At 46.6% G+C, this 25660-nt stretch overlaps 2 protein-coding genes across 4 annotated transcripts in view; one reads left to right on the top strand and one right to left on the bottom strand.

The window, feature by feature from the left end:
* The window catches only part of LOC137415487 (ubiquitin carboxyl-terminal hydrolase 15), a 102960-nt gene extending 99718 nt beyond the window's left edge, over positions 1–3242 (top strand). For all 3 annotated transcript variants that reach the window (XM_068101097.2, XM_068101106.2, XM_068101090.2), the window contains one exon: positions 2274–3242. In XM_068101097.2, the coding sequence (XP_067957198.2) occupies positions 2274–2516 (243 nt within the window). In that variant the 3' untranslated portion in view covers positions 2517–3242. The remainder of the gene's footprint in view (positions 1–2273) is intronic.
* A 5103-nt stretch (positions 3243–8345) lies between these two features.
* LOC137415518 (rho-related GTP-binding protein RhoA-D) lies at positions 8346–24824 on the bottom strand. Its single transcript, XM_068101118.2, has 5 exons — positions 24668–24824; positions 17395–17584; positions 17129–17249; positions 9458–9588; positions 8346–9286 (listed from the first exon to the last, which is right to left on the bottom strand). Exons 2-5 carry the CDS (start codon positions 17548–17550, stop codon positions 9113–9115), a joined length of 582 nt encoding a protein of 193 aa, XP_067957219.1. The 5' UTR covers positions 17551–17584; positions 24668–24824; the 3' UTR covers positions 8346–9112.
* Positions 24825–25660: the final 836 nt, after the last annotated feature.

Here is a 25660-nt window from a genome sequence, read left to right as displayed (position 1 = left end):
CAGCTCGTTGCAAATCCCCCCACAACATCTCGATGGGATTTAGATCCGGGCTTTGACTTGGCCATTCCAGAACCCTCCATTTCTTTCTTTTCAGCCATTCCTTGGTGGATTTACTGGTATGTTTAGGGTCATTGTCATGTTGCAAGGTCCACCTTCGGTTGAGCTTCAACTTTACAACAGATGGCCTCACATTATCCTCAAGCACCCTCTGGTGCAATGAAGAATTCATTGTGGATTCTATGATGGTGAGCTGCCCAGGCCCCGATGCAGCAAAGCTGCCCCAAACCATAGTATTTCCTCCACCATGCTTTACAGTTGGTATCAGGTTCTTGTGGTCAAATGCTGTCTTTGGTTTTCGCCAAACATGTCTTCTGGTACTGTGGCCAAATAGCTCTACCTTTGATTCATCTGTCCAGAGCACATTGTTCCAGAAGTGCTGGTCTTTGCCTTGGTGTTCATTGGCAAACTTTAGTCTTGCCCTGATGTTCTTTCTGGATAGCAAAGGTTTCCTCCAGGCTCACCTCCCATGTAGATCAAATTTGTGCAGCCTCGTTCTGATGGTAGACTCGTGCACTTTGACATCAACAGTGGCAAGAGCTACCTGAAGGTCCCGTGATGACATTCTGGGGTTCTTCGAGACTTCTTTCAGCATCTTGCGGTCTGCTCTCGGGCTGAACTTGCTGGGGCGGCCTGGCCTGAACAAGGTGGCAGTTGTTTGGAATCTTCTCCACTTGTAGATGATCTTCCGTACAGTCGAATGATTGATTTCAAATTGTTTGGAGATCTTTTTAAATCCCTTCCCAGACTCGTAGGCATCTATAACCTTCTTCATGAAGGCCTCTTTTGATCTAGGCATGGTGACGCCACACACTTCAACAACAAAGAGCAAACCAAACTAAATGTCTGAGGTTTAAATAAGACAGGTTCCTCTAAGATCCTCTCTAACGATGTTCTAAACATATGCACCTGAGCTGGTGCACCTGATTCTAATTTTAGGTATTAGAAGTAGTGATAAATGTAGGGGTGTACTTACTTTTTCCACATGCGAAATTTGCATTGATGTTTATTTAAATTATACAATGGACTACAAAATGTAAATGTTTCATGATATTTGTTATATTATTTCACCTTTATCTATCAATATTGTTGAAATGAAGATCAAATAGCTGTATGTTGAAAAAGTCAAAACTTTACATGGGGTGTACTTACTTTTTCACGTGACTGTACATATGTATATAATACACGTTGTGATCCCACTGTCAATCGTGAGTGGGCAAGCTATCTCTGGCATTCGGAACAAATTATTTTGGAAATGGAGAGGAAGGTAAAGGGTGTAAGATGGAGAGGGAGTAAAACATTCCTCCATGTTTGCACGTTTATGCGTTAGTCTTATAAAAGGGGAATGGTTTTTGAGACAAATTCAGAAAAAATAATAGGATTTGTAAATAAGCAGAACTTCTCAAATATTTGTTGCAATTATCCCATCAAAATTCCTCTCGGACTTCATCCCTGATAAGTGCTTTCTTACTGATTAAAGCACAACGTGTAAAGTCAAGTTTGGAGATGGTTATCACAGAGGAGCGTTGGTGTTGAGCGTCTTCGTGGGCTGTCCGTGAACGCAGACCTTTGATCTCAACCCCTTGCTTGTGTGTTGGCCTGTTTAGCCATTTTTGGAACTGTGCCACGTGATGGAGCAGCCCTAACCAGACATGCAGGTTCTTCGCTCTAGATTCCAACTGAAGCTCGTCCCTTGGTCTCCGGACACTTGTTGGGGATGCAAAAGAGCATTGAATACCTGCTTGTTTGCACGGAATACAAGTAGCATTACCATTGGTGATTCAGTGAGCGTTGTCCGAACTCATGAGACTCTGTACCCAACAAATTCCACTCATCAGTTGTGTTGTAGGGATCTTGCAGCATTGAGGGTCCAGCTGAATTGCTGTATGTATGTATGTATGTATGTGCACGTGAGTCCATATGTGTGGGGGCAGCACCCCATGGAAAAGTCCAGGGTCTAACCAGTTGTGACCGAAAGCATTTCTGGATTTTTGTTTTTGTCACACTGGCTTTGCCATATGTAAGATGCTTCCGTTTTCACAACCGAGGTGTCTGACACTTGCCAAAGCCAGCCTGAGCAAGTTACAACCAATTAGCGCAGGGTGTTAAATGTGGCGTTGATTTTGAGGCATGTTCCCCACTGGTGTGAATACTCGTCGTTTCAACCATGTAACCCCTTTACCGGTGCGTTTTTTTTGCATTCCTGCAACCGACAGACCAAGGCAGCTTATGTACTCTTCTACCAAAGGCAAGGCACACGGACGGGGACCTACAAGGCAACGGGTCGCTCTGGTAACCGGCCATCAGCATCCGCATCCATCTCCTCGCCCGCCGCTGCAGCACTGGGACACGAGAGCGAGTTGGAGGATGGTGAGGAAGGACGGGCCGGTGAAGATGAAAACGAGGGTTTTGACAACGGCACTTTCAGTAGCGGTGAAGACACCATGGACATGAACTGAATACATTGCTAAGTTACGAAGCAGTGGATAATTGGTCACGTTTTACGTTTGCTTTATAGGTTTTTCTTATACGGAGGCTCGAAGGCACCTTTTTAATTTTGGGATCCGAATTGAGCACGACTCGACAATCCATTACGTTTGGACAATGCAGTCCCTTTCGCGAAGGCCATTCACACTCATTGTACGGCTTGATTCAAAGCTCTAGAGATGTTGGGGGCGGAGAGGGAAGGGTTACACCCCGTCGTGGCATTTGGCTCCGGCCGAGCATTTTCCAGACGAGTTGTTTTGACGCTGTGTGTTTGCTGCTCGGTATGTCCACAACTGCTGTCACTTTCAAGACAATTTTTTTTGGGAGAACTGCACTGGCCCTGGCATGCGACGAGGCACTGCTAACCGACGAAAGCAGTGGAGGTGAAATTTATTTCCACGGTTAAACAGTACCAAAACCTGGGTGTACATATACCGAAACAAAGCACCAATTTGATTTTTGCGAATTCTTCGGAAAAATAATTAATTGATGAAGGAAGGGGGTGGGTGGGGGCATTTAGTAAATTATACCGAGCTTGGCGGCGATTGTAAAATATTTAAATTGCATTTAGTGTTTCACGTTGTACAGTGAGTGTAATACTGTAAATATGGCTGGCTCTGGGTTTGGCCTCCGTCCAGCACTTGAACTGCATCTGTGCATGAATACCACTGTTGATTAAAGCTCTCCTTCATTAGCAATTGCTCTGGTCCATGTTAGTGGTTGAAGGTACAGTCGTGGCCAAAAATAAGTTGAAATTGACGAAAGTATTTGGTCTCCATAATTCTTTCTTTCACTGTTAATATTACAGAAACTTTGTTTTTGATTCAGAACTTAATATATCGTTTTAAATCAGAAAAGAAAAAGAAATGGCACTGACAAAATTATTGACACCTGAGACTAAATATTTGTTTGGTAGCACAGAATTTGGACAAAATAACTGCAGTCAAGCACTTCCTATAGCCATGAATGAGCTACCTACATCTCTCTACTGGCAGTTTGCCCCTCTTCTTGTGCAAACTGCTCCAATTCTCCCAGATTTGAAGGGTGCCTTCTCCCAACTGCTGTTTTCAGATCTCCCCACAGGTGCTCAATGGGATTTAGATCTGGACTCATTGCTGGCCACTTCAGAACAGTCCAGCGTTTTGTCTTGAACCATTCCTGGGTGCTTTTTGAAGTGTCTGGGTGTAATTGTTCTGCTGCAAGAACCATGACCTTTGACAGAGACCCAGCTTTCTGACACTAGGTTTCAAAATGCCTTGAAACTTAAAACTGTTGTACCTTGCGTCTGAAAGGTGAGCTTGAATCTGTTTGGCAGTTGATCAAGGTGCTTTCGCCACCATTTGAAAAATCCTTTGCTGCAATCTTCGATCAAGTTTTCTTTTGCGGCCACGTCCAGGGAGGTTGGCTTCCGTTTCATGGGCCTTAAACTTCCTGATAACGTTGCGTACGATGGACACAGGAACATCAAGGTCTCTGGACATGGACTTTTTTTTTTTTTTTGTATACTGAATCGAGGCTCGTGAAAGAGCTAACATTTATTTCACAAACAAATCAACCAGACAAACAAAATATACAAAAAGAGGGAGCAGAAGACAAGAAAGATGGGGAGAGAAGGGGAAGCACACAACCACAACATTTGAGAGCAGGGAGATGTGTGGGAGGGAGAGGGCTTGGGGGGAGGAGGTGTGGGAAGGGGGGGGGGGTGGGAGAAGTATAAAACACAAGGGGACCGAAATTAGCGGGGGTAGAAAAGATCAAGGTTTTGGATGGGGGAGGATAAGAGATGGTGGTGAACAGCTGTTTTAAAGACCTGGAGGGTGGAGTGGGATTGAAGAGAGTGAGGGAGTTTGTTCCAGAGGCGGGAGAAAAGAGGAATGAAGGAGTGAAGGTGAGCAGAAAGTCTTGATTTTGGCAGTTTAACCATAAGAGGGTTGCAGGCAGATCTTGTGCGACCTGTAGGAATATTTGGGGGACAGAGACCCAGAGAGGGCTGGGGGGGGGCAAGGCCAGAGAGGAGTCGGTAGAAGACGGAAAGACCACCAACCTGCCTGCGGTGAGTGAGTGAAAGGCCCTTGGAGTTAGCTTCATCGCGGGAGATTCCAGTGATTCTGAACGCTTTGGTTTCAACAGCGTGAAGACGGGTTAGGTGTGAGGCAGGAGCACCAGACCAGAGGGGAGAGCAGTATTCCATAGAGCTGTGGATGAAAGCCTTGTATGTGGTGAGGAGCTCAGGTGTGCCAAGGAAGGACTTCGCACGACGGAGGATGCCCAGTCGGCGACTGGCTTTGGAGGCCAGATTTGAAATGTGGTTTTCCCAGGAAAGATCATGGCAAATAGTGAGACCCAAAAGCTTGAGTGACAGAACTTCTTGGAGAGGATTATAGCCTTGATTGTAGCCTTGATTGTCCATGCTTGGCTACAATCCTGTGTCTGACCTCAGACAATTAAGATTTTTTTTTTTTTCTCCATGCATGATAATGACTCCTTTTCTCCATTCAAACTGGTTGAATGAGTGATTTTTATATTGCAGGCATCTGCATCTCACCACAGGTGAGTTCAATTCCAAAGTAAAGGAGAATCACCTGCTTGAAATCTTACTAACAACTTCCAAAAGGTGCCAATAATATTGTCCGGACCATTTTAGGATTTCTGTGTGGAATAAGCTAAGATGTAGTAATTTTTTCAGCTTTTGTTTTGTTCCACTGCAAACCAAATAAATACATATGTGGATACCAAAATAGTTTTTAATTTCAACAATTTTCTGGAAGAAATGGTGCATTATTTGAAAAAAGTAATGGTCAAGACTAAGTTAATGAAGATCAGCGGCCATGATGGGAGTGGGGTGGGGGAAAAATGGCTTCTGGAAGGTGGTTCTATAGATGGAAGTGAGGAGCAAAGGGGGTTGTGGGCTTGCTACCATCGTCCCCCTACAGGTTCTGCATTACCATATCAGTACAACAGGTACAAGGGCAGTTTTACCCCACCATTTCCCCCACAGGATTATTTAAATGAGCAAGTTGGATTTATACATCACCTATGCCTCCACCAATATCGGACATCAACCCAGTTGCGTTTGACCTGAATTAAAAGGTCACGAGGGAAGTAGAGACAGCAGATGCTGAGTTATTGTCCACAAGATGATTTAACAAGCACCAGATCTTTGCCCTTTTGAACCTAAAATTTAATCAGTTCATCTTTGTAATCTTCATGTATGTAGATAAATATAAAGATACCTTCCTTCGATATATATATATATATACAGACTTGGCATTTAATATGGAATGTTTCTTTTTTTCTTGACGGGTTTACTTTCTGAACTCAGTATATCAATCTGGAGGGTTTTTCACGCTTTGGTGATTTCTTTGTTAAAAGAACAATGTCTGTTTGTCTGTCGCAGCAAGAAGTCAATAACAGGATTATATCACAGGTGGCGTGACAAAATCTACGGACAGGTACATTTGACGATTGGCTTCACAATCGGGTATATAAGGGTTGCTGCGTTCTGTATTAGTGGAAAACAACTGCTGCACGTCTACAAAAGTTATTGCTGCTTCCTCTGGAGATAGTCCGTCACCTCGACAATGCTGTTTGTCATGGAGTCGTGGCTTTACGAAATTCCGGCATGAAATATCGTGCTATTGCTCGACAGTATGGCATCACTCAAGGTCAGGTGTCAAAGATCCTAAAATGAAATGCTCAGAGGGGTGTCCCTACTCCAATACCGAGGACAGGACGTCCCCACAGAACCACAAGGAGGGATGATCACCAGCTGCACCGGTTAATCCGCAATGGCCGTACCAAATCAGCTAATCGGCTTAGGGTTGAGTGGCAGCAACTGACAAATGTGCCTGTATCCAGAAGGCGAGTCAACCAACGACTGGTTCAAGCAGGCTATCGTGCCAGGCGTCCCCTGAGAAAGCCACGCCTGACCAGACAACACCGCCAGCGCCGATTGCAGTGGGCCAGAGAGCACCGTCAATGGCAGCCAGGACACTGGAATCACGTGATCTTCAGTGACGAGTCTATATTTCTGGTCTATCGTCAAGATGGCCGCGTCTGAGTGCACAGACAAGTGCATGAAGCATACAACAAAGATTGTATAGTGCCAAGAGTCCAAGCTGGAGGTGGTGGGGTGACCGTTTGGGCTGCTTTTCATGCAGGGGGAAAAACTGACCTGGTTGTTCTGAATGGAAACCTGAATCAGTTCAAGTACAGGGTCATTCTGGAAGAAACATTGCTTCCAATAATTGCTCGTGCAGCCTTTCGAGGAAACTTTGTCTTCCAAGATGACAATGCACGGCCTCATGGTGCATTGCATGATCCAACATTTTCTTGCTGACCGTGGTGTCGAGCATATGGAGTGGCCTGCCATGTCCCCAGATATGAATCCGATAGAGAACTTGTGGGCAGAATTAACACGTCAAATCGACAACTTGGACCAACAGCCTGCCTCTGTGCATGAATTGCAGCAGGCTATTGTCACTGCATGGCAAGCAATTCCTGTCCAAACCTTGGCAAATCTCATGAACAGCATGCCTCAACGTGTACATGCTCTCCGAAATGCTCATAGGAGTTACACGAAGTACTGAACTGTATTTTCTGTCCGTAATCCCAGTCATAATTTTTTTGTTTTTGTTAAAAAAAAAATTGGCTAATGTGCAAAATAAAGAGATACTTCTGGAAAACGTACAGAAGTTTAACACAGTACTGGGTGTGAATTGAGTTCGATATCAGTTTACATCACCTTCAAGGATCAATTTATTTGCATTGAAATGTCAAATGTGGTTTTTGTTTCTTTTGAAGGTCACATTAACAAAATCTAGAATAATTTCAACACAATTCCAATGAACTTTTGGTTAAGTCATCTTGAAAAGTAAGTTCACCCCCACAAAAAAATATTCCATATTAAATGCCAAGTCTGTATATTGTATACGAGGTCGAAGCTCGTGTAAGAGCTAACACAAACATATAATAAAGGGAGCAGGAGATAACAGGGGGAGAGGGAGGAAAGTGCAACAGGAGAGAACAGGGACATGGGGAGAGGACATGGGATAAAGATGGACACCACATGGGATTTCAGGAAAGAAAACGATATTTGAAAAAGGTGGATTCGTGTGGGTAGAAAAGATCAAGGTTTTGGATGGGGGAAGATAAGAGATGGTGGTGAACAGCTGTTTAAGACCTGGAGGGAGGAGCGTGATTGAAGAGAGTGAGGGAGTTTGTTCCAGAGGTGGGAGGAAAGAGGGTGAGCAGAGAATCTTGATTTTTGCAGTTTCACCAGAAGAGGGTTGCAGGTGTCGAAGTGGGGGCGGGGTGACGACGACGACAAAAGAGTAGACAGAGTAGGGGAAGGAAGAAGACAAAGACCACCAACCTGCCTCAGAATCGGCTTCATCGTGGGAGATTCCTTTGATTCTGAAAGCTATGAGGCAGGAGCACCAGGCCAGAGGGGAAAGCAGTACTCCATTTGGTTGATATATTCTTTACTTGTGCTCAGTTTGGTTGATGGTTCACAAGTTATAGTGACAAAACAAAATCTCTGTTAATCTTACTTCAGTCAAGACATTCATTTCCTTTTCCACAAAGCATCGTTGACAGACCCCAGTGGCCACACCCAAGAGCCTCAAGATGGGTAATGTGAAATACCTTGAACATGTCGATTTCAAACCTTAAGCTGAACTTCAAATATATTTCCAAGCCCCTTCATATGTTGCGAAAACCCCTCAACAACACCAAACAACAAGCAAGTTCACCATGTTTCAACCAAGGCCAAAATGAACAAGTTCAAGCCACCAGAATCATGCCAGTAAGCAAATGCCAAAGCCTTTATTACAAATCAACGATACATCTGCACAGAGTTACAACATGGCATCAAAATGACGAACTAATAATCCACAGCATATCTTAGAAAAGAAAAGCCATTTAAATTCTACAAGCAAACGTGATAATGTTATCAGTAATGCTCCACTTAGTGCAGTTTAAGGAAACAGCTAAAATAACGACATATTGGGCCCCACGATTGAGTGCGCTCACACTGATCAGACTCGTCGGCTCGGTCGGCCCAACCCCTCGCACGCAAATTTGCACGATGGCCACGAGATCGGCACAAAAGCAGGAAAACAGGTACATTTGCATTTAAAACGTTAACTTTTTCAAGCTTGGTGTGCACTTCGACGGGTTTACAATGATTTATTTATACCGCACGGACAGAGTACCACCTGCCCCGGGACGGGAATCCGCGTTTAGTCGATTATGGCACACGGTGCAGTTGCCCGACAATCACTGCAGAGTGCTGTAACACTGTCGAAAAAAAAAAACCCGATTAAAAAGTTAAACTTGGACACCGCCGTTAACTTTTACTTCAATTTGGTTTGACACCAAGGAAAACGAACGATTGCACGTGGGCCACACCTCGAGTGCGTGCGAGACAGCCCGCCCTTTGGCCCCATGGGAAATGGCACACAAATTCTGATCAGAAATGGAGACAGTGGTTGTGGAGGTGTTGGAGGAATGTTTGGGGCCGGCCAAAGAACGGGATGGAAGGCTGCACGCACGTCCGACGGACATTTCACAGCAGAAGGCACTTGGTACGACTCTTGCGCTTGCAGACCTGCAGGGCGGCTCGAGTGGCCAACTCGAAGACCTCGCGCACGCCATCCTTGGTTTTGGCAGAGCATTCCATGTAGCCAAAGGCATTGATCTTGTTCGCCATATCGCGGCCTTCCTCAGTTTTCACCGGCTCCTGAAAGGGGCAAAAAAAAGAAGGTCACACAGAGGTCAGAATTGGGCAACAGCTGCTCAAAATGCCACAATGGTGTACAAGGATATCCCACGGACACCACAAACGATCCGTCGGCCGAATGGGCCTCTTGGCTCGATCATTCTCATGCTGGAAATACTGGTCCCGTCTTACCTGCTTCATCTTGGCCAGTTCCCGCCGGGTGCTTTCATCATTCCGAAGATCCTTCTTGTTTCCCACCAAGATGATTGGAACGTTCGGACAGAAATGTTTCACCTCTGGGGTCCACTTCTCAGGAATGTTTTCTATGGAAATGGTTGGAATATTTACCAAGTGTGAATAGCTATTGGAATGTAGGGGAGATGGAAGGGGTTAAAAACAAATGCGGCAATACGTTCTCTGGAAGAGGAACAAATAAACGAGGTTGGCAAATTAAAAAGCACGGTCGACTCCGGGGGATTGCACATGGCATGGCGCGCCACCGCATTGTGGTGCAAGGGTAGAGTGCAATTAGGCCGAGAAAATTGGGCTTGTACAATGACGAACTAGTCTTGCTGATAAAGGGAAATGTCGACCTGCATTGGCGGACAGGTAGAACAACAACAACAACAACAACAACAGGCATTTTAAGGCCATTTTCCCTGCTAGAGAGGCTCCCATGACAATCTTCTCCATTTTGCCCTATTTTTTGCATCTCCCCTTGTTAACCCCCTTGCCCGCATTTCTTCTTCCACCATCTTTAGCCAAGTCTTTCTCGGTCTTCCCCGTCCTCTACTTCCTTCCACATTCATTTCCATCACTTCTCAACCAGTCACTTTCACAGAACGTTTGATTAAATTATAAGGACATTGATAGACGTGTGCTAACTGCCTTGGGAAGCAAAGAAGCTGACGTTTTGGACATTAACCCTTTATCGGAGCAAAAGAGAGGGTTCTCCGCCGAAGGCAGGAATGCTCTTTTCCTCGGAAGGCTTAACACCCCAAACGTCAGCTTCTCTTCGATTCCGACAATTAGCATTCCTCAGTCAACATTCCGTTCATTCCAGCCGTAAGATAATCGACATCCTGAATGGTTAGTCGGTTGGATTTATGCTGACGAGAACACCGGTCTTTAAACTTCTAGAATTCAAAGTTCAAACACCAAAGACTGAAATGAAATTCCTGGCTTGCAACGGACAAGTAAAATTACAATTGTAGCTTCTTATGTCTGGGCCCTTACAAGGAAATGGACATGCTGCTCCTCCGTGAATCAGACATTTTAATAATTAATTAGAAAGAGGAAATGCCAGGAGGAAGAAAACATGCGGACAACGCATCACACTTTGCAATGTCGAATATGGTTCGGGGGGTGGTGAGGGGATTGCCGTATGAGAAAACTGGACAACACCATTGGTCAGTCATGCCGAGAGACTGCGACATGGTATGAGTGGTTACTGAAGTGAACCACACAATAGGTGGTTAATTTGACCCAACGTTTTTGTGACCCTCGCCCGAGGAGAGGGTCTTGCATTTGACTCCGTTTGTCTGTCTATTGGTCTGCACAGAATAAATATGATTTTCTCTGCAACCGTTGGTCCGATTGACAGGAAATTTTCATCCATCATAGGAGCAACCCCTCCTGTAGAATTTTTTTTCACGATAATTATGATGTCATAGGTCACGTGGTATGGGTGCCATCTTGGAAAAAACAGAAAACTTTGCACCACTATATCTCCAAAAGTGCTGCATATAACAAAAATTGAGACATGGCTCAATGTAAAGAACTCTCCATGGCAAATAAAATATGTTAATGATGTCATAAGTGCCTCCATTATGACGTCCTAATATGACAAGTACAAAACTTCATCCAATCAAGATGAAATTTATTGAGCATCATCTAGGGATAAATTAGTGGAGGGAAAAAATGACGTCATCGGTTGTGGTTTGGCCGCCATATTTGTTTCAACACAAAAGCCTTTAAAAAAAACCCACTGAAAACATCCTGGTGAGGATCTGCAATCTCTTATTGCTCTTTCTTGTTGGTGTGAGTGGGTATTGAGAAATACCTCGGTGGTATTGAGAAAGGAAGTTATGCCAAGGACAGCTCAAGATAATAATAATAATAATACTAAAAAGACGTCATGCAGAGTAACAAGATAATAAGATAATAACAAGAAGACGTCTCACCAAAATAAAAAGTTGCCATGGATACATAAAATTGTCCATTTCATTAATATTAACATTGACGATCTTGATCAAAGCTCAGGTCAATTGAATTAAAAAGGGATTTTTCAGATAAAAATGGATATTAGAAGTTTGACATCGAGTTGACCTTTGACCTAAAAAAATAGTTTGTTTCCCAATTCAGTGATGCACTATGCAATTTTCTTCAATCCTCAGGTTAATCAGATGAAAATTGATTTTAGAAGTTTGACCTCGAGTTGACCTTTGACCTTTTAATACTTGGTTTCCAAATTCAGTGAGGCAGTATGCAAATGCTGTTCAATTTTCAAGTATGAAAAATGACAATTTTAGAAATTTGACCTCAAGATGACCTTCGACATCAAAATCAATAGGCTTCGTCCTTATGACGAACTCTACCATCTGGTAAAGTTTTGTGACGATCGGTTTAAAAGTGAGACCTGTCGGCAATTGGCAGACAGACGGAAATAGACAAGAGTAACGCACGAGACCGACCAATATACTTGAAAAATCTCCGATTTTGCAGGTAATAAAAACAAGAAGAAGAAGAGCGAAGTTGATGGCATTCCTTTGCAAATCCCCATGTTTCTCACCTAAGGCAAAGTTGAAAGATGGCAACAAGTTCCACCAGAATTGACCCAATATCAAATTTTTAATTACCTCCTCCCTTCCCCCTCCACAAAAATGCATGACATAATTAATGTGTCCCCCAATGTTGATTACATATACAAAGTAAAACAAGCGTTACGCCTAGGTCCCGTCGATGAAGTGATGAGTTGACAAAGGGAAAGATGCAAGGCGGCTATCTTGGATTTTGACGTGTCGACCCAATTTTCAATAGGGTTCTTCCTTATGCCTAGATACACCCACCCACCAGATTAGAAGTTGGTACTTCGCTTATTTTTCAAGATATTTTGCTCACAAGGTTCAGACATATATATGGTGGTGGCCATCTTGGATTTTGACGTGGCGACCCAAATTTCAATAGCGTACTTCCTTGTGCCGAAGTACACCCACACACCAGATTAGAAGTTGGTACTTCGCTTATTTTTCAAGATATTCAGTTCACAAGGTTCAGACATACATGGCGGTGGCCATCTTGGATTTTGACGTGGGATGCACCCACACAGCAAATTCGAATGCAGTCCTTCACTTATGCACGCACGCCCACACACACGGACAGAGGGGAAAACCATAGTCCCCCTTTCGCTCCGCGGTGCAAGGAGGGACAAAAAATAATAATAACTAGAACTGCCACTTTAAAACTGCTGGCAGTGATGACCGGTTTACTCGCACCCACTTTTGATAAAACCCCCCTTTTGATACAACCCCAAAAAGGGAAATACCAACCAACGACGTGTACACACACACACACACACACACACACACACACACACACACACACACACACACACACACACACACACACACACACACACACACACACACACACACACACACACACACACACACACACACACACACACACACACACACACACACACACACACACACACACACACACACACACACACACACACACACACACACACACACACACACACACACACACACACACACACACACACACACACACACACACACACACATCCAACCCCCCCTCCTTCACACGCACCCCCCCCCCCCACATACACATATCCACCCCCCCACCCCCACACACAAACACACAAACACCCCCACACATACACCCCCCACCTCCACACATACACACACATCTGCCCCCCCCCCTCCATACGCACACCCCAACCCACCCACACACATATCCACCCCCCCCCCACCCACACATATCCACCCCCCCCCACCCACCCACCCACACACATATCCATCCCCCCCCCCCACCCACATCCACACAGCCAACCCCTCCTCCTCCACACGCACACCCCAACCCACCCCCCCCCCCCCACATACACACACACCAACCCCCCCACCCCCCCCACACACACATCCAACCCCCCCCTCCTCCACACCCACAACCCAACCCACCCCCCCCCACATAGACATATCCACCCCCCCCCCCCACACGCACACCCCTCCAAACACACACACACATCTGCCCACCCCTCCATACGCACACCCCAACCCCCCCCCCCCCCCCGCACACACATCCACATCCACCCCCACCCACACACATCCACCCCCACCCACACACATCCACATCCACCCCCACACACATCCACATCCACCCCCACCCACACACATCCACCCCCACCCACACACATCCACATCCACCCCCACCCACACACATCCACCCCCACCCACACACATCCACATCCACCCCCACCCACACACATCCACCCCCACCCACACACATCCACATCCACCCCCACCCACACACATCCACATCCACCCCCACCCACACACATCCACATCCACCCCCACCCACACACATCCACATCCACCCACATCCACCCCCACCCACACACATCCACATCCACCCACATCCACCCCCACCCACACACATCCACATCCACCCACATCCACCCCCACCCACACACATCCACATCCACCCCCACACATCCACATCCACCCACATCCACCCCCACCCACACACATCCACCCCCACCCACACACATCCACATCCACCCCCACCCACACACATCCACATCCACCCCCACCCACACACATCCACATCCACCCCCACCCACATCCACCCCCACCCACATCCACCCCCACCCACACACATATCCACACACACACATATCCACACACACACATATCCACACACACACATATCCACACACATATCCACACACATATCCACACACACACACACACACACACACACACACACACACACACACACACACACACACACACACACACACACCCCCCACCCCATCCATTAAAAAAAATATTTTCGTTTAATTAACGATATCTGCCCACCGTTTTTGCCATGGCATGACGTCATCCGTGGCCCGTGCCGTGTGCCAGCGTAAGAACGAAGTATCCCGTCGATCGAACTTGGTCAAATTTTTCATGATGGTCACCAAATTTGTTGTGGTATTTTGTCAACTCATCCGAGGCAAGACAATCGAAATCCGATTTGAAATCGGAGCAAAATTGATGCCGCAAGGCGTCAATTACTCGGATTTCCACCAAATAAAGGTCACCATTGCTTGCAGATACCTCTTTCTCCTTAAAATTGAAGACAGGATGAACTTCAGAGCGAGAAATAAGCCGAGGCGGCGGGGAGTTTTACAATGTTATTTTCCAATGTAAATGACAATATCGTGTAGTTTTACGAAAGTTCATCAGAATTTGCCCAGATTTGTTGCATTCGAATGTTAACACCCTCTAGCGACTGCCAAATCCGAAGACAATTTAATTTCGAGCTACCCTTAGCTCGTGAGGTGTTTGTCACATGGCCTGGTCAAAAAAGATGTTGCGGTTCTTCTTCAGGCAACAACTTCTAGTTTCCAGACCGTACATCCAATCATCTTGAAATTTTGCACACGTCTTATGATGAGCTACATTGCATTAAAAATTCAAGTCGATCCATGCAGTGGTTCAAGAGTTACAAGCTTTTTAAAATTTACCTTCCATTATTTATTGCGGCCAAACCATGTGACTTATCAAAACGTCTCAAGTAACATTGAAACATCCCCCCATGAGGAACATTTTTGTAAAGTTTCCACTCGATATCTTCACAAATTATGGAGGTGATACCATTTCTAGTTTGAGCTTTAAAACGTCATAACTCTGAAACCATGTGTCGGATGACGTCGTGCTCGCTGACTTTTTTGTTCGTCATGGGTATGCGAATATGCATGCCAAGTTTGGGCTCCATCCGTTCAGCCGTTGCGGAGAAAAATGGCTTTTTGTGTTTTTTCACGAAACACAAGATGGCGGCCGCACCATGTGACGTATGACTGAAATTTTTTGCAATCTGAGTTTTTTTTAACTAAGCATCTGGGGAAAAAAATCCCATTTTCAGGGGAGAACATTTTTTGATTGACGAATTCTAACCTCTTAACGTTAGCATTTTTAATATACTCGATACACATGCCTTTTGTTCCCATTGAAGAGTTCTTTAGAATGAGCCATCCCTCAAATTTTTCCATTGAATCGTTTCAGAGATGGAGAGGGGCAAAGTTGAATGTGTTTTACAAGATGGCGCCCATACCACGTGACCTATGACGTCATAATTAGCATTACAAAATTATACGAGCCGAGACGATCATTTTATGAAAATTTCCTGTCAATCCGACCAGCGGTTGCTGAGAACATTAATTATGAAGTTTTCGGAGGTGCAAAATAGGGCGGAAGAATAATAATAAGAAAAACTCTAGCAGTAATATAGGTTACACTCCATTTCATGGAGAGTAAACCTAATAATAAGTACCCATAATTGCATTTTTGGTGTTTGACCTTTTGACCCCACCCCAGGAGGCAGGGCCAAAAGTTATACTGCTCTTGCACATTCGTGCCATGTAGTGATCATAACTACCACGTTTTGTGAATTTCCGTCTAATCGTGTAAGAGGAGATAGCGCGACGGGTCCGACTGATTTTTCAAAAAGCACGTGGTTTAATGGTAATACCAGGTTCTTGCCAAAGTATTTTGTGCGATTCGGCCTTTGTTCAAACACCACAGACATCCCTCCCACACATGAAGCGGACGCTCTAACGATTACGCCACCGAGTCTGGTGGCGGCAAATAAAACTCCCAATTGTGTCGGCCCTACCGGAGAACTGCGACAAGAAAACTCCACACTCGAGCCAACAAACATTGCGGTAACGGCTCGCGATGAGTTCAGGGGCGAGGAATTCCAAGGGCAATGACAAAACCTGTTCACGGGCTCGTTGCTGGTCCATGTGCAAACAAAAGCAACCCTCCCAACTCCCTCTTCTCCAACCACAAGGCAAAACACAAAAATACTCTGTTTTGGGGCACACCTGTAAATAATCCAGATCGAACAAAGCATCGGGCTTGGGTGTGAAACAGCACGAGCGACTGACCAAGTATGGAAATTGAGGCCACAAGTGAGATAGTCATCGCCCCATGAACCAAGAAATTGACACAAAACTCATTTGTAAATAAGGTGACGAGCAGGTGTGACGTCTAGTCGAACAAAGACTAGCGTAAACCTGTTATCATGGTTTTTCGGTATGAAGTCGAGACCAACAATAAAAGGTGACTACGACGTCACCTCACCAAAGAAACTATTGTAAAACAAATAAATATACAAGAACGGCACTCAGTGGAGTGCATACCTCTGCCAGGCTGAACAGTTTAAGTTTTGTATCCCACTGGTGGCTGGATCTGGATCCAGATAGTCACCAAAATCTAATCAATTCATTCTCGTCACACAACCAACCTGTCCACCAAATTTCGTCCGAATCTGTCCACAACTTTGAGATATCCTGCTAACAGACAGACATGGGTGAAAACATAACCTCCATCCACCTTTGGTGGTGGAAGTAAGTAACACTACCTCAGCGATGAAATAACAACGTTGCATAGCCCAGACAAATTACTCAGCTCCGGTGTGGAAGGCCCGCAAATGGGACATTTGGAATAGACACGGAATGCCAATCACAAACGGGCCGCCCGAGCTCAGCCTCACGTTAAATCAATACCACGGTAAGTTACCACGCTTTGCACCCAAAACACGATGTCCCATCATCACGACTTGATTCCTTACCGAGGCTGTCCGGACTGTCGATGGAAAAGCACATGAGAATGACGTCAGTGTCTGGATAGCTCAAGGGGCGCAGTCTGTCATAGTCTTCCTGTCCGGCCGTGTCCCAAAGGGCCAGTTCCACCTGCGGAAATTAACAAACGGTGGTGTATCCTCTCTTGCATATCAACCACAAAGATGCCGCAGGTCGACTCGCAATCAAGCACAACTTTCGCCTCCAAATCATCGTCAGAAAATAAACAATGGAACTGACTTTGAAGAACACCCACCTGTTTGCCATCCACTTCGATATCGGCGACATAGTTCTCAAACACGGTTGGCACGTAGACCTCTGGAAACTGGTCTTTGCTGAACACGATCAGAAGACAGGTTTTGCCGCACGCTCCATCTCCCACAATCACGAGCTTCTTTCGGATCGCAGCCATCCTAGTTGTCGGTGTTGGCGTCGTCCTGTTTTCCCTGTCGATACACCCGCACCATTCAATTAAAAATAAATAAATAAACAAAATATCATTCCCAACACCTTTTGTTTTAAACCAGGGCCCACAATAATCGCAGCTGGATGGGGAAGAACCCAAGTTAGGCCAATCAATATTATTTATTTACTTTGAAACAACAATTTTTTTATTTTTTTTGGATACAGGACCGAGGCTCATGAAAGAGCTAACATTTATCACACAAAAAACATCAAACACACACAAAACATATAATAAGGGGAGCGGTAGACAAGATGGGGAGAGCGGAAGCACACACACGACATCGGGAGATCTGAGAGAGGGAGAGGGCTTGGGGGGAGGAGGCGGGGGGAGGGGTGGGAGAAGTATAAAACACAAGGACACTGCAAGGACTTCCAGGAAAGAAGTCAGTATTTCAAAAAAGTGGATCTGGGGTGAATTAGCAGGGGTAGAAAAGATCAATGTTTTGGATGGGGGAAGATAAGAGATGGTGGTGAACAGCTGTTTTAAAGACCTGGAGGGTGGAGTGGGATTTAAGGGAGTGGGGGAGTTTGTTCCAGAGGTGGGAGAAAAGAGGAATGAAAGAGTGAAGGTGAGCAGAGACCCTCGATTTTGGCAGTTTAACCACAAGAGGGTTGCAGGCAGATCCTGTGCGACCTGTAGGAATATTTGGGGGACAGAGCACAGAGAGCTGGGGGAGCAAGGCCGTAGAGGAGTCGGTAGAAGACGGAGCTTCTTTCGGATCGGTTGGCGCTTCACTGCAGTGACAGCTTCTTAAAATTGTTTGGGGCAGCTGCTGCCTTGGCCAAAATATATGGTATGTATCCGTACACTGGAGTCGACAGTCTTGGTACCTGGATGGGTCACCACTCCTACGCGGGATATTTAACCGAGTGAGCGGGAATTTGGAATTTGCTCGGGTGTCAGCGATAGCTCGCCGACTCTCTGAGAACGCCGTGGAATTTTTAACGTCCCCTCACTAATGCTGGCAGATGGGCCGGCAGGACGGCCTACAGGTACGCATGCTCACCTCTAAGCACTCTAGCTAGGGTTTGAATGTCGACCCAGCCACAAACTGTTATCCTGGTGTTTCTCAGGCTGTGCGATTCATTAATGTGTGTGCCCTCCCTCAGAGGGACGTTAAATGGGGCAACCTGTCTGCAGACATTAGTTGGAAGATCCCAAGGTGTTCTTTGCGAAGAGTTGGCAAGGTGTTGCCGGGACCCCGAACAAATTACAAACTCCTGCTCTATCTACGGGGGGCATTGCATCAGCCACACTGCCAATGACGCTACCCTGCAGCCTTGTGCTGCATACGGAAGAAGAAGAATGCCAACAGACGAGGTGCCTGGTTCAACGTCCATCCGTCCCAGAGTATATAACTGGATCATAAATCGAATCCCGGCTCTACAAGAAATCACTCGCCACACCCTCAGACTCTTCCTCCTCTACAGCACTCGCTCAAACGACACCACAACTACAATTGGGATTCAAACATCGCAAGCACAGGTTGGGGTTCACACTGTACTCGATTACGGCGAGCAGCCGAGGACAATTACTCAGCCACGGGTAAGAACGGCGTAAGCAACTTGGGTTAACAGAGTCCAAATCAAGAGGCCCCACTGTGCCTTGGGAAGTCTGAGAGAAAACAAAACAGGAAATTAAACAATGTGAACAAAGCCTCGGGACTTCGTCACCCGCCGAGCGGTTTGTGCCGACGGACCTTGCCAGGGCAATAATGGCCGTGGCCGGCTGGTGTTGGAGATTGCACTCCACATTTGTTAAACCTTGCGCACCGTGCCAAGGATCTGCTGCTGCTGCTCTACGCTACCGTGCTACCGTGAATTTAGCAGCAACCACCAATACAACCTTATTTCGGGTGCCAGCCGCGGAGGACACTTTTGGGTGCCAGCCGCGGAGGACACTTTTGGGTGCCAGCCGCGGAGGACACTTTTGGGTGCTAGCCTCTAGAGGATTTTTGGGCAAAGTCTTTCAGGAATCAGCTGGCCGGGCCTGACGTTCGACTAGAGGCAATTTATACTTTGTTCAGGGTGTCGGACAACGATAACTCTTCATGAAAGACACGGTTCCGGGTCTTCAGCCTCCACCACGTATTCGTAGTATTTGGTCAACCAGCTTTGAAGCAAAATTTCATTTCTCTCATCATAATCCATCTTGCTATTGATTTTCTCAATGACCTGCACCCATTGCACCCTCCCCACCTCAAACCTTCCCGTTTACCCATAACACAACATGCCTCCACACCATCCCCATCTCTCTTCTCCTCCAAACCTCTGATTCTACACTCTTCCCTCCCCTTCCTTCTCGATAGTGACGTAACCACGAGCAACACGGTTGCTGGTGGCCGTATGCAGCCTGTGGCTCCATCATCTGGAGGTGCGGCTGCCACCAATTCAATGCCCCCTCTGCCCCCCTCGTTACCGGCCAGCTGGTACTCATTTTGCCAAATTCGGACGGATGACAGACCTGGTGCTAATTCAACGGCCCAACAGTGGCTCGAACCCAGGACCCTAAGATCAGCCATCCTAACCATTAAGTCAACAACAGGCTAGCAACACGTTTGAGAAGAATCAACTTGAGAATTTGAAAATATTCCACCAGAAAAAGTACTTATCATCTTTGACACTGAAGGTATTTACGTCACAGCAATAACAGGATTGACAAGATGGAGGGATGCGCACTCGCCTCGAGGACGTCTAACCTGGGCTCAAATCCGAACTCAGATTATAAACTGTCATCTTGGCGTTTCATCAACGTGTGTGCGGTCCCTCGGATGAACATTATTAAGCGGGCACCCTCACAAAATTCCAAATGCTGACCTACAGAGGGGACTGACTACATCAGCGGCACAGCCGTGCCCCCTCAGCCAATGACGAAGATGATGACGAAGATGAAGAGCGGGACGTGGAGGACGGAGAGCGGGACGTGGAGGACGGAGAGCGGGACGTGGAGGACGGAGAGCGGGACGTGGAGGACGGAGAGCGGGACGTGGAGGACGGAGAGCGGGACGTGGAGGACGGAGAGCGGGACGTGGAGGACGGAGAGCGGGACGTGGAGGACGGAGAGCGGGACGTGGAGGACGGAGAGCGGGACGTGGAGGACGGAGAGCGGGACGTCGAGGACGAAGAGCGAGACGTCGAGGACGAAGAGCGAGACGTCGAGGGCATAGAGCAAGACGTCGAGGACGAAGAGCAAGACGTCGAGGACGAAGAGCGAGACGTCGAGGACGAAGAGCGAGACGTCGAGGACGAAGAGCGAGACGTCGAGGACGAAGAGCGAGACGTCGAGGACGAAGAGCGAGACGTCGAGGACGTAGAGCGAGACGTCGAGGACGAAGAGCGAGACGTCGAGGACGAAGAGCGAGACGTCGAGGGCATAGAGCAAGACGTCGAGGACGAAGAGCAAGACGTCGAGGACGAAGAGCAAGACGTCGAGGACGAAGAGCAAGACGTCGAGGACGAAGAGCAAGACGTCGAGGACGAAGAGCAAGACGTCGAGGACGAAGAGCAAGACGTCGAGGACGAAGAGCAAGACGTCGAGGACGAAGAGCAAGACGTCGAGGACGAAGAGCAAGACGTCGAGGACGAAGAGCAAGACGTCGAGGACGAAGAGCAAGACGTCGAGGACGAAGAGCAAGACGTCGAGGACGAAGAGCAAGACGTCGAGGACGAAGAGCAAGACGTCGAGGACGAAGAGCAAGACGTCGAGGACGAAGAGCAAGACGTCGAGGACGAAGAGCAAGACGTCGAGGACGAAGAGCAAGACGTCGAGGACGAAGAGCAAGACGTCGAGGACGAAGAGCAAGACGTCGAGGACGAAGAGCAAGACGTCGAGGACGAAGAGCAAGACGTCGAGGACGAAGAGCAAGACGTCGAGGACGAAGAGCAAGACGTCGAGGACGAAGAGCAAGACGTCGAGGACGAAGAGCAAGACGTCGAGGACGAAGAGCAAGACGTCGAGGACGAAGAGCAAGACGTCGAGGACGAAGAGCAAGACGTCGAGGACGAAGAGCAAGACGTCGAGGACGAAGAGCAAGACGTCGAGGACGAAGAGCAAGACGTCGAGGACGAAGAGCAAGACGTCGAGGACGAAGAGCAAGACGTCGAGGACGAAGAGCAAGACGTCGAGGACGAAGAGCAAGACGTCGAGGACGAAGAGCAAGACGTCGAGGACGAAGAGGAAGACGTCGAGGACGAAGAGCAAGACGTCGAGGACGAAGAGCAAGACGTCGAGGACGAAGAGCAAGACGTCGAGCAAGACGTAGAGGACGAAGAGCAAGACGTAGAGGACGAAGAGGAAGACGTAGAGGACGAAGAGGAAGACGTAGAGGACGAAGAGGAAGACGTAGAGGACGAAGAGGAAGACGTAGAGGACGAAGAGGAAGACGTAGAGGACGAAGAGGAAGACGTAGAGGACGAAGAGGAAGACGTAGAGGACGAAGAGGAAGACGTAGAGGACGAAGAGGAAGACGTAGAGGACGAAGAGGAAGACGTAGAGGACGAAGAGGAAGACGTAGAGGACGAAGAGGAAGACGTAGAGGACGAAGAGGAAGACGTAGAGGACGAAGAGGAAGACGTAGAGGACGAAGAGGAAGACGTAGTGGACGAAGAGGAAGACGTAGTGGACGAAGAGGAAGACGTAGAGGACGAAGAGGAAGTCGTAGAGGACGAAGAGGAAGTCGTAGAGGACGAAGAGGAAGACGTAGAGGACGAAGAGGAAGACGTAAAGGATGAAGAGGAAGAAGAGAAAGACGAAGAGGAAGACGAAGAGGAAGACGAAGAGGAAGACGAAGAGGAAGACGAAGAGGACGAAGATGAAGGAAGAAGAGGATGAATATCAAGACGAAGAAGATGAAGAAGATAAAGATGCCAAAGATGAGGACGAAGACGTAGAAGATGAAGACGTAGAAGATGAAGATGAAGACGTCGAGGATGAAGACGTAGAAGATGAAGACGAAGAGGAAGACGTAGAGAATGAAGAGGAAGACGTAGAGGATGAAGAGGAAGAGGATGAAGATGAAGAATGAAGATGGAGGATGAAGATGAAGAGGATGAAGATCAAGACGAAGAAGATGAAGAAGATAAAGATGCCGAAGATGAAGACGTCGAAGATGAAGATGAAGACGTCGAGGATGAAGACGTTGAAGATGAAGACGTCGAAGATGAAGATGAAGACGTCGAGGATGAAGACGTCGAAGATGAAGATGAAGACGTAGAAGATGAAGAAGAAGACGTAGAAGATGAAGAAGAAGACGTAGAAGATGAAGAGGAAGACGTAGAAGATGAAGACGTAGAAGATGAAGATGTAGAAGATGAAGACGTCGAAGATGAAGATGAAGACGTCGAGGATGAAGAGGAAGACGTTGAAGATGAAGAGGAAGACGTAGAAGATGAATATGAAGACGTAGAAGATGATGAAGACGTCGAAGATGAAGATGAAGACGTAGAAGATGAATATGAAGACGTAGAAGATGGTGATTAAGACGTCGAGGATGAAGAGGAAGACGAAGAAAAGAAATGAAGATGCAGATAAAGATGATTATTAAGAAGAAAACTAGACTGCAATGAAAGGTCATTCGGCCCGTCTCGCCTGCACCAACATCAGACCAAACAAATCTGTCTCGGGCCACAGCCCAATTCCAATGGGGGAAGGGGGCGGGGCCACACCTCAAAACAATAACATTTCAGGTAAAGGTATTTTTATTGCTACAAGGACGTTTTTTATGGCGGTATAAACTATAAAGGTGATAATGGTAGGGTACGAAGTGCACAAAGACCGAGCACACACCCACCCTTCGATGAGACCCTCTCACGGACATCACACTCACACTTCAATGCTCAAACTAGTAATAATACTAATAGTAATAGCAACAATAGTAATAATAGTAATAATAGTAGTAGTAGTAGTAGTAGTAGTAGTAGTAGTAGTAGTAGTAGTAGTAGTAGTAGTAGTAGTAGTAGTAGTATAGCAGCATAGCAAACCTGTTGTGCATTTTGTGATACAAGCACCAAATTTGGTACACTAGTAGACTATCATATTATGAAAAGATCTGGATATTGGGCCATCTCAGATTCAGAGATTTGATTTTTGCAAGATTTCGATTCGATTGGGATCGAAGAGAACACCTTCTTCGTCTTCTGTACAGTGAAGTTGCCAGCCCTGAATTCTCTGGCTACATCTGGGTGCTTCATTGGGAGTGCAACCGTGTCCCTCAGGTGAACAGGGACCCACCTGGCATAGTGTGTGTGGTCTAAGGCATGGAACCATGGGACCAGTTCCGTCAGGGCATCAAGGTACATCGTGAATGAAGCCTGCCGCAGAGAACGCACGTAGACCAGTACCAACATCTCTAGTTCCAGCACAGTTGCCCAGTACTGAAAGTTGGGAATGTCTTCTCCTCTCCGTGACACCAGTCTTCGAACTCAGGCAGGTCTTCTGCATCATCAGCATATGTCATACAGTGGCGTTCATACGCACGGTGTTGCAGGATGTGCAGTGCCGCTGCAGTGATTTGATGAGCTCTTCTTGTGCGGGTGACGTGGGCAGCTCGTAGGAAGGAGTCGGCCGTCCCTGGCGTTGCAATCTCAGCTTGCAAAATCTGCAAATCTTGCAAAAATCAAATCTCTGAATCTGAGATGGCCCAATATCCAGATCTTTTCATAATATGATAGTCTACTAGTGTGCCAAATTTGGTGCTTTCCTCACAAAATGCACAATTCTTTTGAATATTTGGGCTAAGCCGCCCCACTATAGTAGTAGTAGTACCAGTAGTAGTATTAGTACACCCCTCTATCCCCGATCCTTCGAGTTTGAGGTACCTATCCAATTCCAATTTAAATTAATCTACCTTTTCTACTGTCACCACCTTTCCAGGCAAGACCATTCAAAATAATCGCTATTTGGCACTGCTGACGGATTTACGTACGAACGCCATTCGTGCGTAACTTGGGCGACCCGGATGAGTCGCTAGTCGATGAGAGCGGTCTCAACCGAGCAAGGCCCGAATCCGGCTACACCCTCAAAACGAATCAAAATGTCCCCGATTCGCGACAGCCGAGTAACTTACGGTAGAGAAGGTCAGCGAGACAGCAAACAGCAAGGTCGATCAGCTACCAGAAGGCACAACTAACGACCACAGACCGAGGCAGCCACACCTTAGTACCAGCGGAACCAGGATGGGGGCGACTAACGACCAATAAGACGATATCCTCCCTACAAACTGTGACGTCATTTGACGTCACACTTCCCGAACCAATGAGATGCTAGTTGTTGTTGTTGTTGCTAAATTGTTCTTCCCAGGACTTTCTTTTGGGAATGTTTCGTAAAACCATATTTCCAGACAACAAAAAGAATGTGAACCTGTGACTAACTATCTAAGATTGTAGACATTCCAGTTTGTGCGCATTTGTGCAGATTAAACAAGTCACAAGACCGAAAGGTTAACAGCGGCGTAGCCGGTCTTGTAAACTATTATAAACCACAAACACACATGATTAGCTTTTTTAACAGTCGCTAATGCTGTTTATAACATTAAACAAAGAAATTTGGAGGAATCCAGACATCCGCGAGGTAAGTTTTACTTACAGAACTGAGGGAAGATCTACTGCAATCTATATACCCCACAAGGGTTGGGTACGTACCGTTTGGTTGGAAGAGACATAACGCCGATGCTTTCGATATTGATGGTCATTTTAACAATCGGTTTGTTTGTGTTTCACACTGAATGAAAACCGTAAATGTAGAGCATGGCGATTGTGATACATGACAGGTTCGACGATATGTTCGGCATGAACGGCACGTAAATCAAAATGGCGGTGTGTGGAGAGTCAGCTGCCGTTCCGCCGCAATGACAACAGACGTAATCACATCACCCTGTCATGTGACCAGATCCTCAGCTCTGATTTGTATACATTTGAGGGGACATACTCACATACATACATACATACATACATACATACATACATACATACATACATACATACATACATATACATACGGACAAACACTGTTCTTGACGGCTTTGCCCTATGGCCTACACCGTAAAAATGCAAGTTTCTTT

Source organism: Myxine glutinosa, chromosome 1 (genome assembly GCF_964187855.1).
Source record: "Myxine glutinosa chromosome 1, kmMyxGlut1.1, whole genome shotgun sequence".
Lineage (NCBI taxonomy): Eukaryota > Metazoa > Chordata > Myxini > Myxiniformes > Myxinidae > Myxine > Myxine glutinosa.
This window is presented reverse-complemented; position numbering and strand designations above follow the sequence as displayed.

Coding starts and splice junctions, on each gene's coding strand:
- LOC137415518 (XM_068101118.2), bottom strand. CDS start 17,550: ATGGCTGCGATCCGAAAGAAGCTCGTGATTGTGGGAGATGGAGCGTGC. Junction 9,589..17,128: donor CGACAGTCCGGACAGCCTCG/GTAAGGAATCAA, acceptor CCATTTCCATAG/AAAACATTCCTGAGAAGTGG. Junction 9,287..9,457: donor AACTGGCCAAGATGAAGCAG/GTAAGACGGGAC, acceptor TGCCCCTTTCAG/GAGCCGGTGAAAACTGAGGA.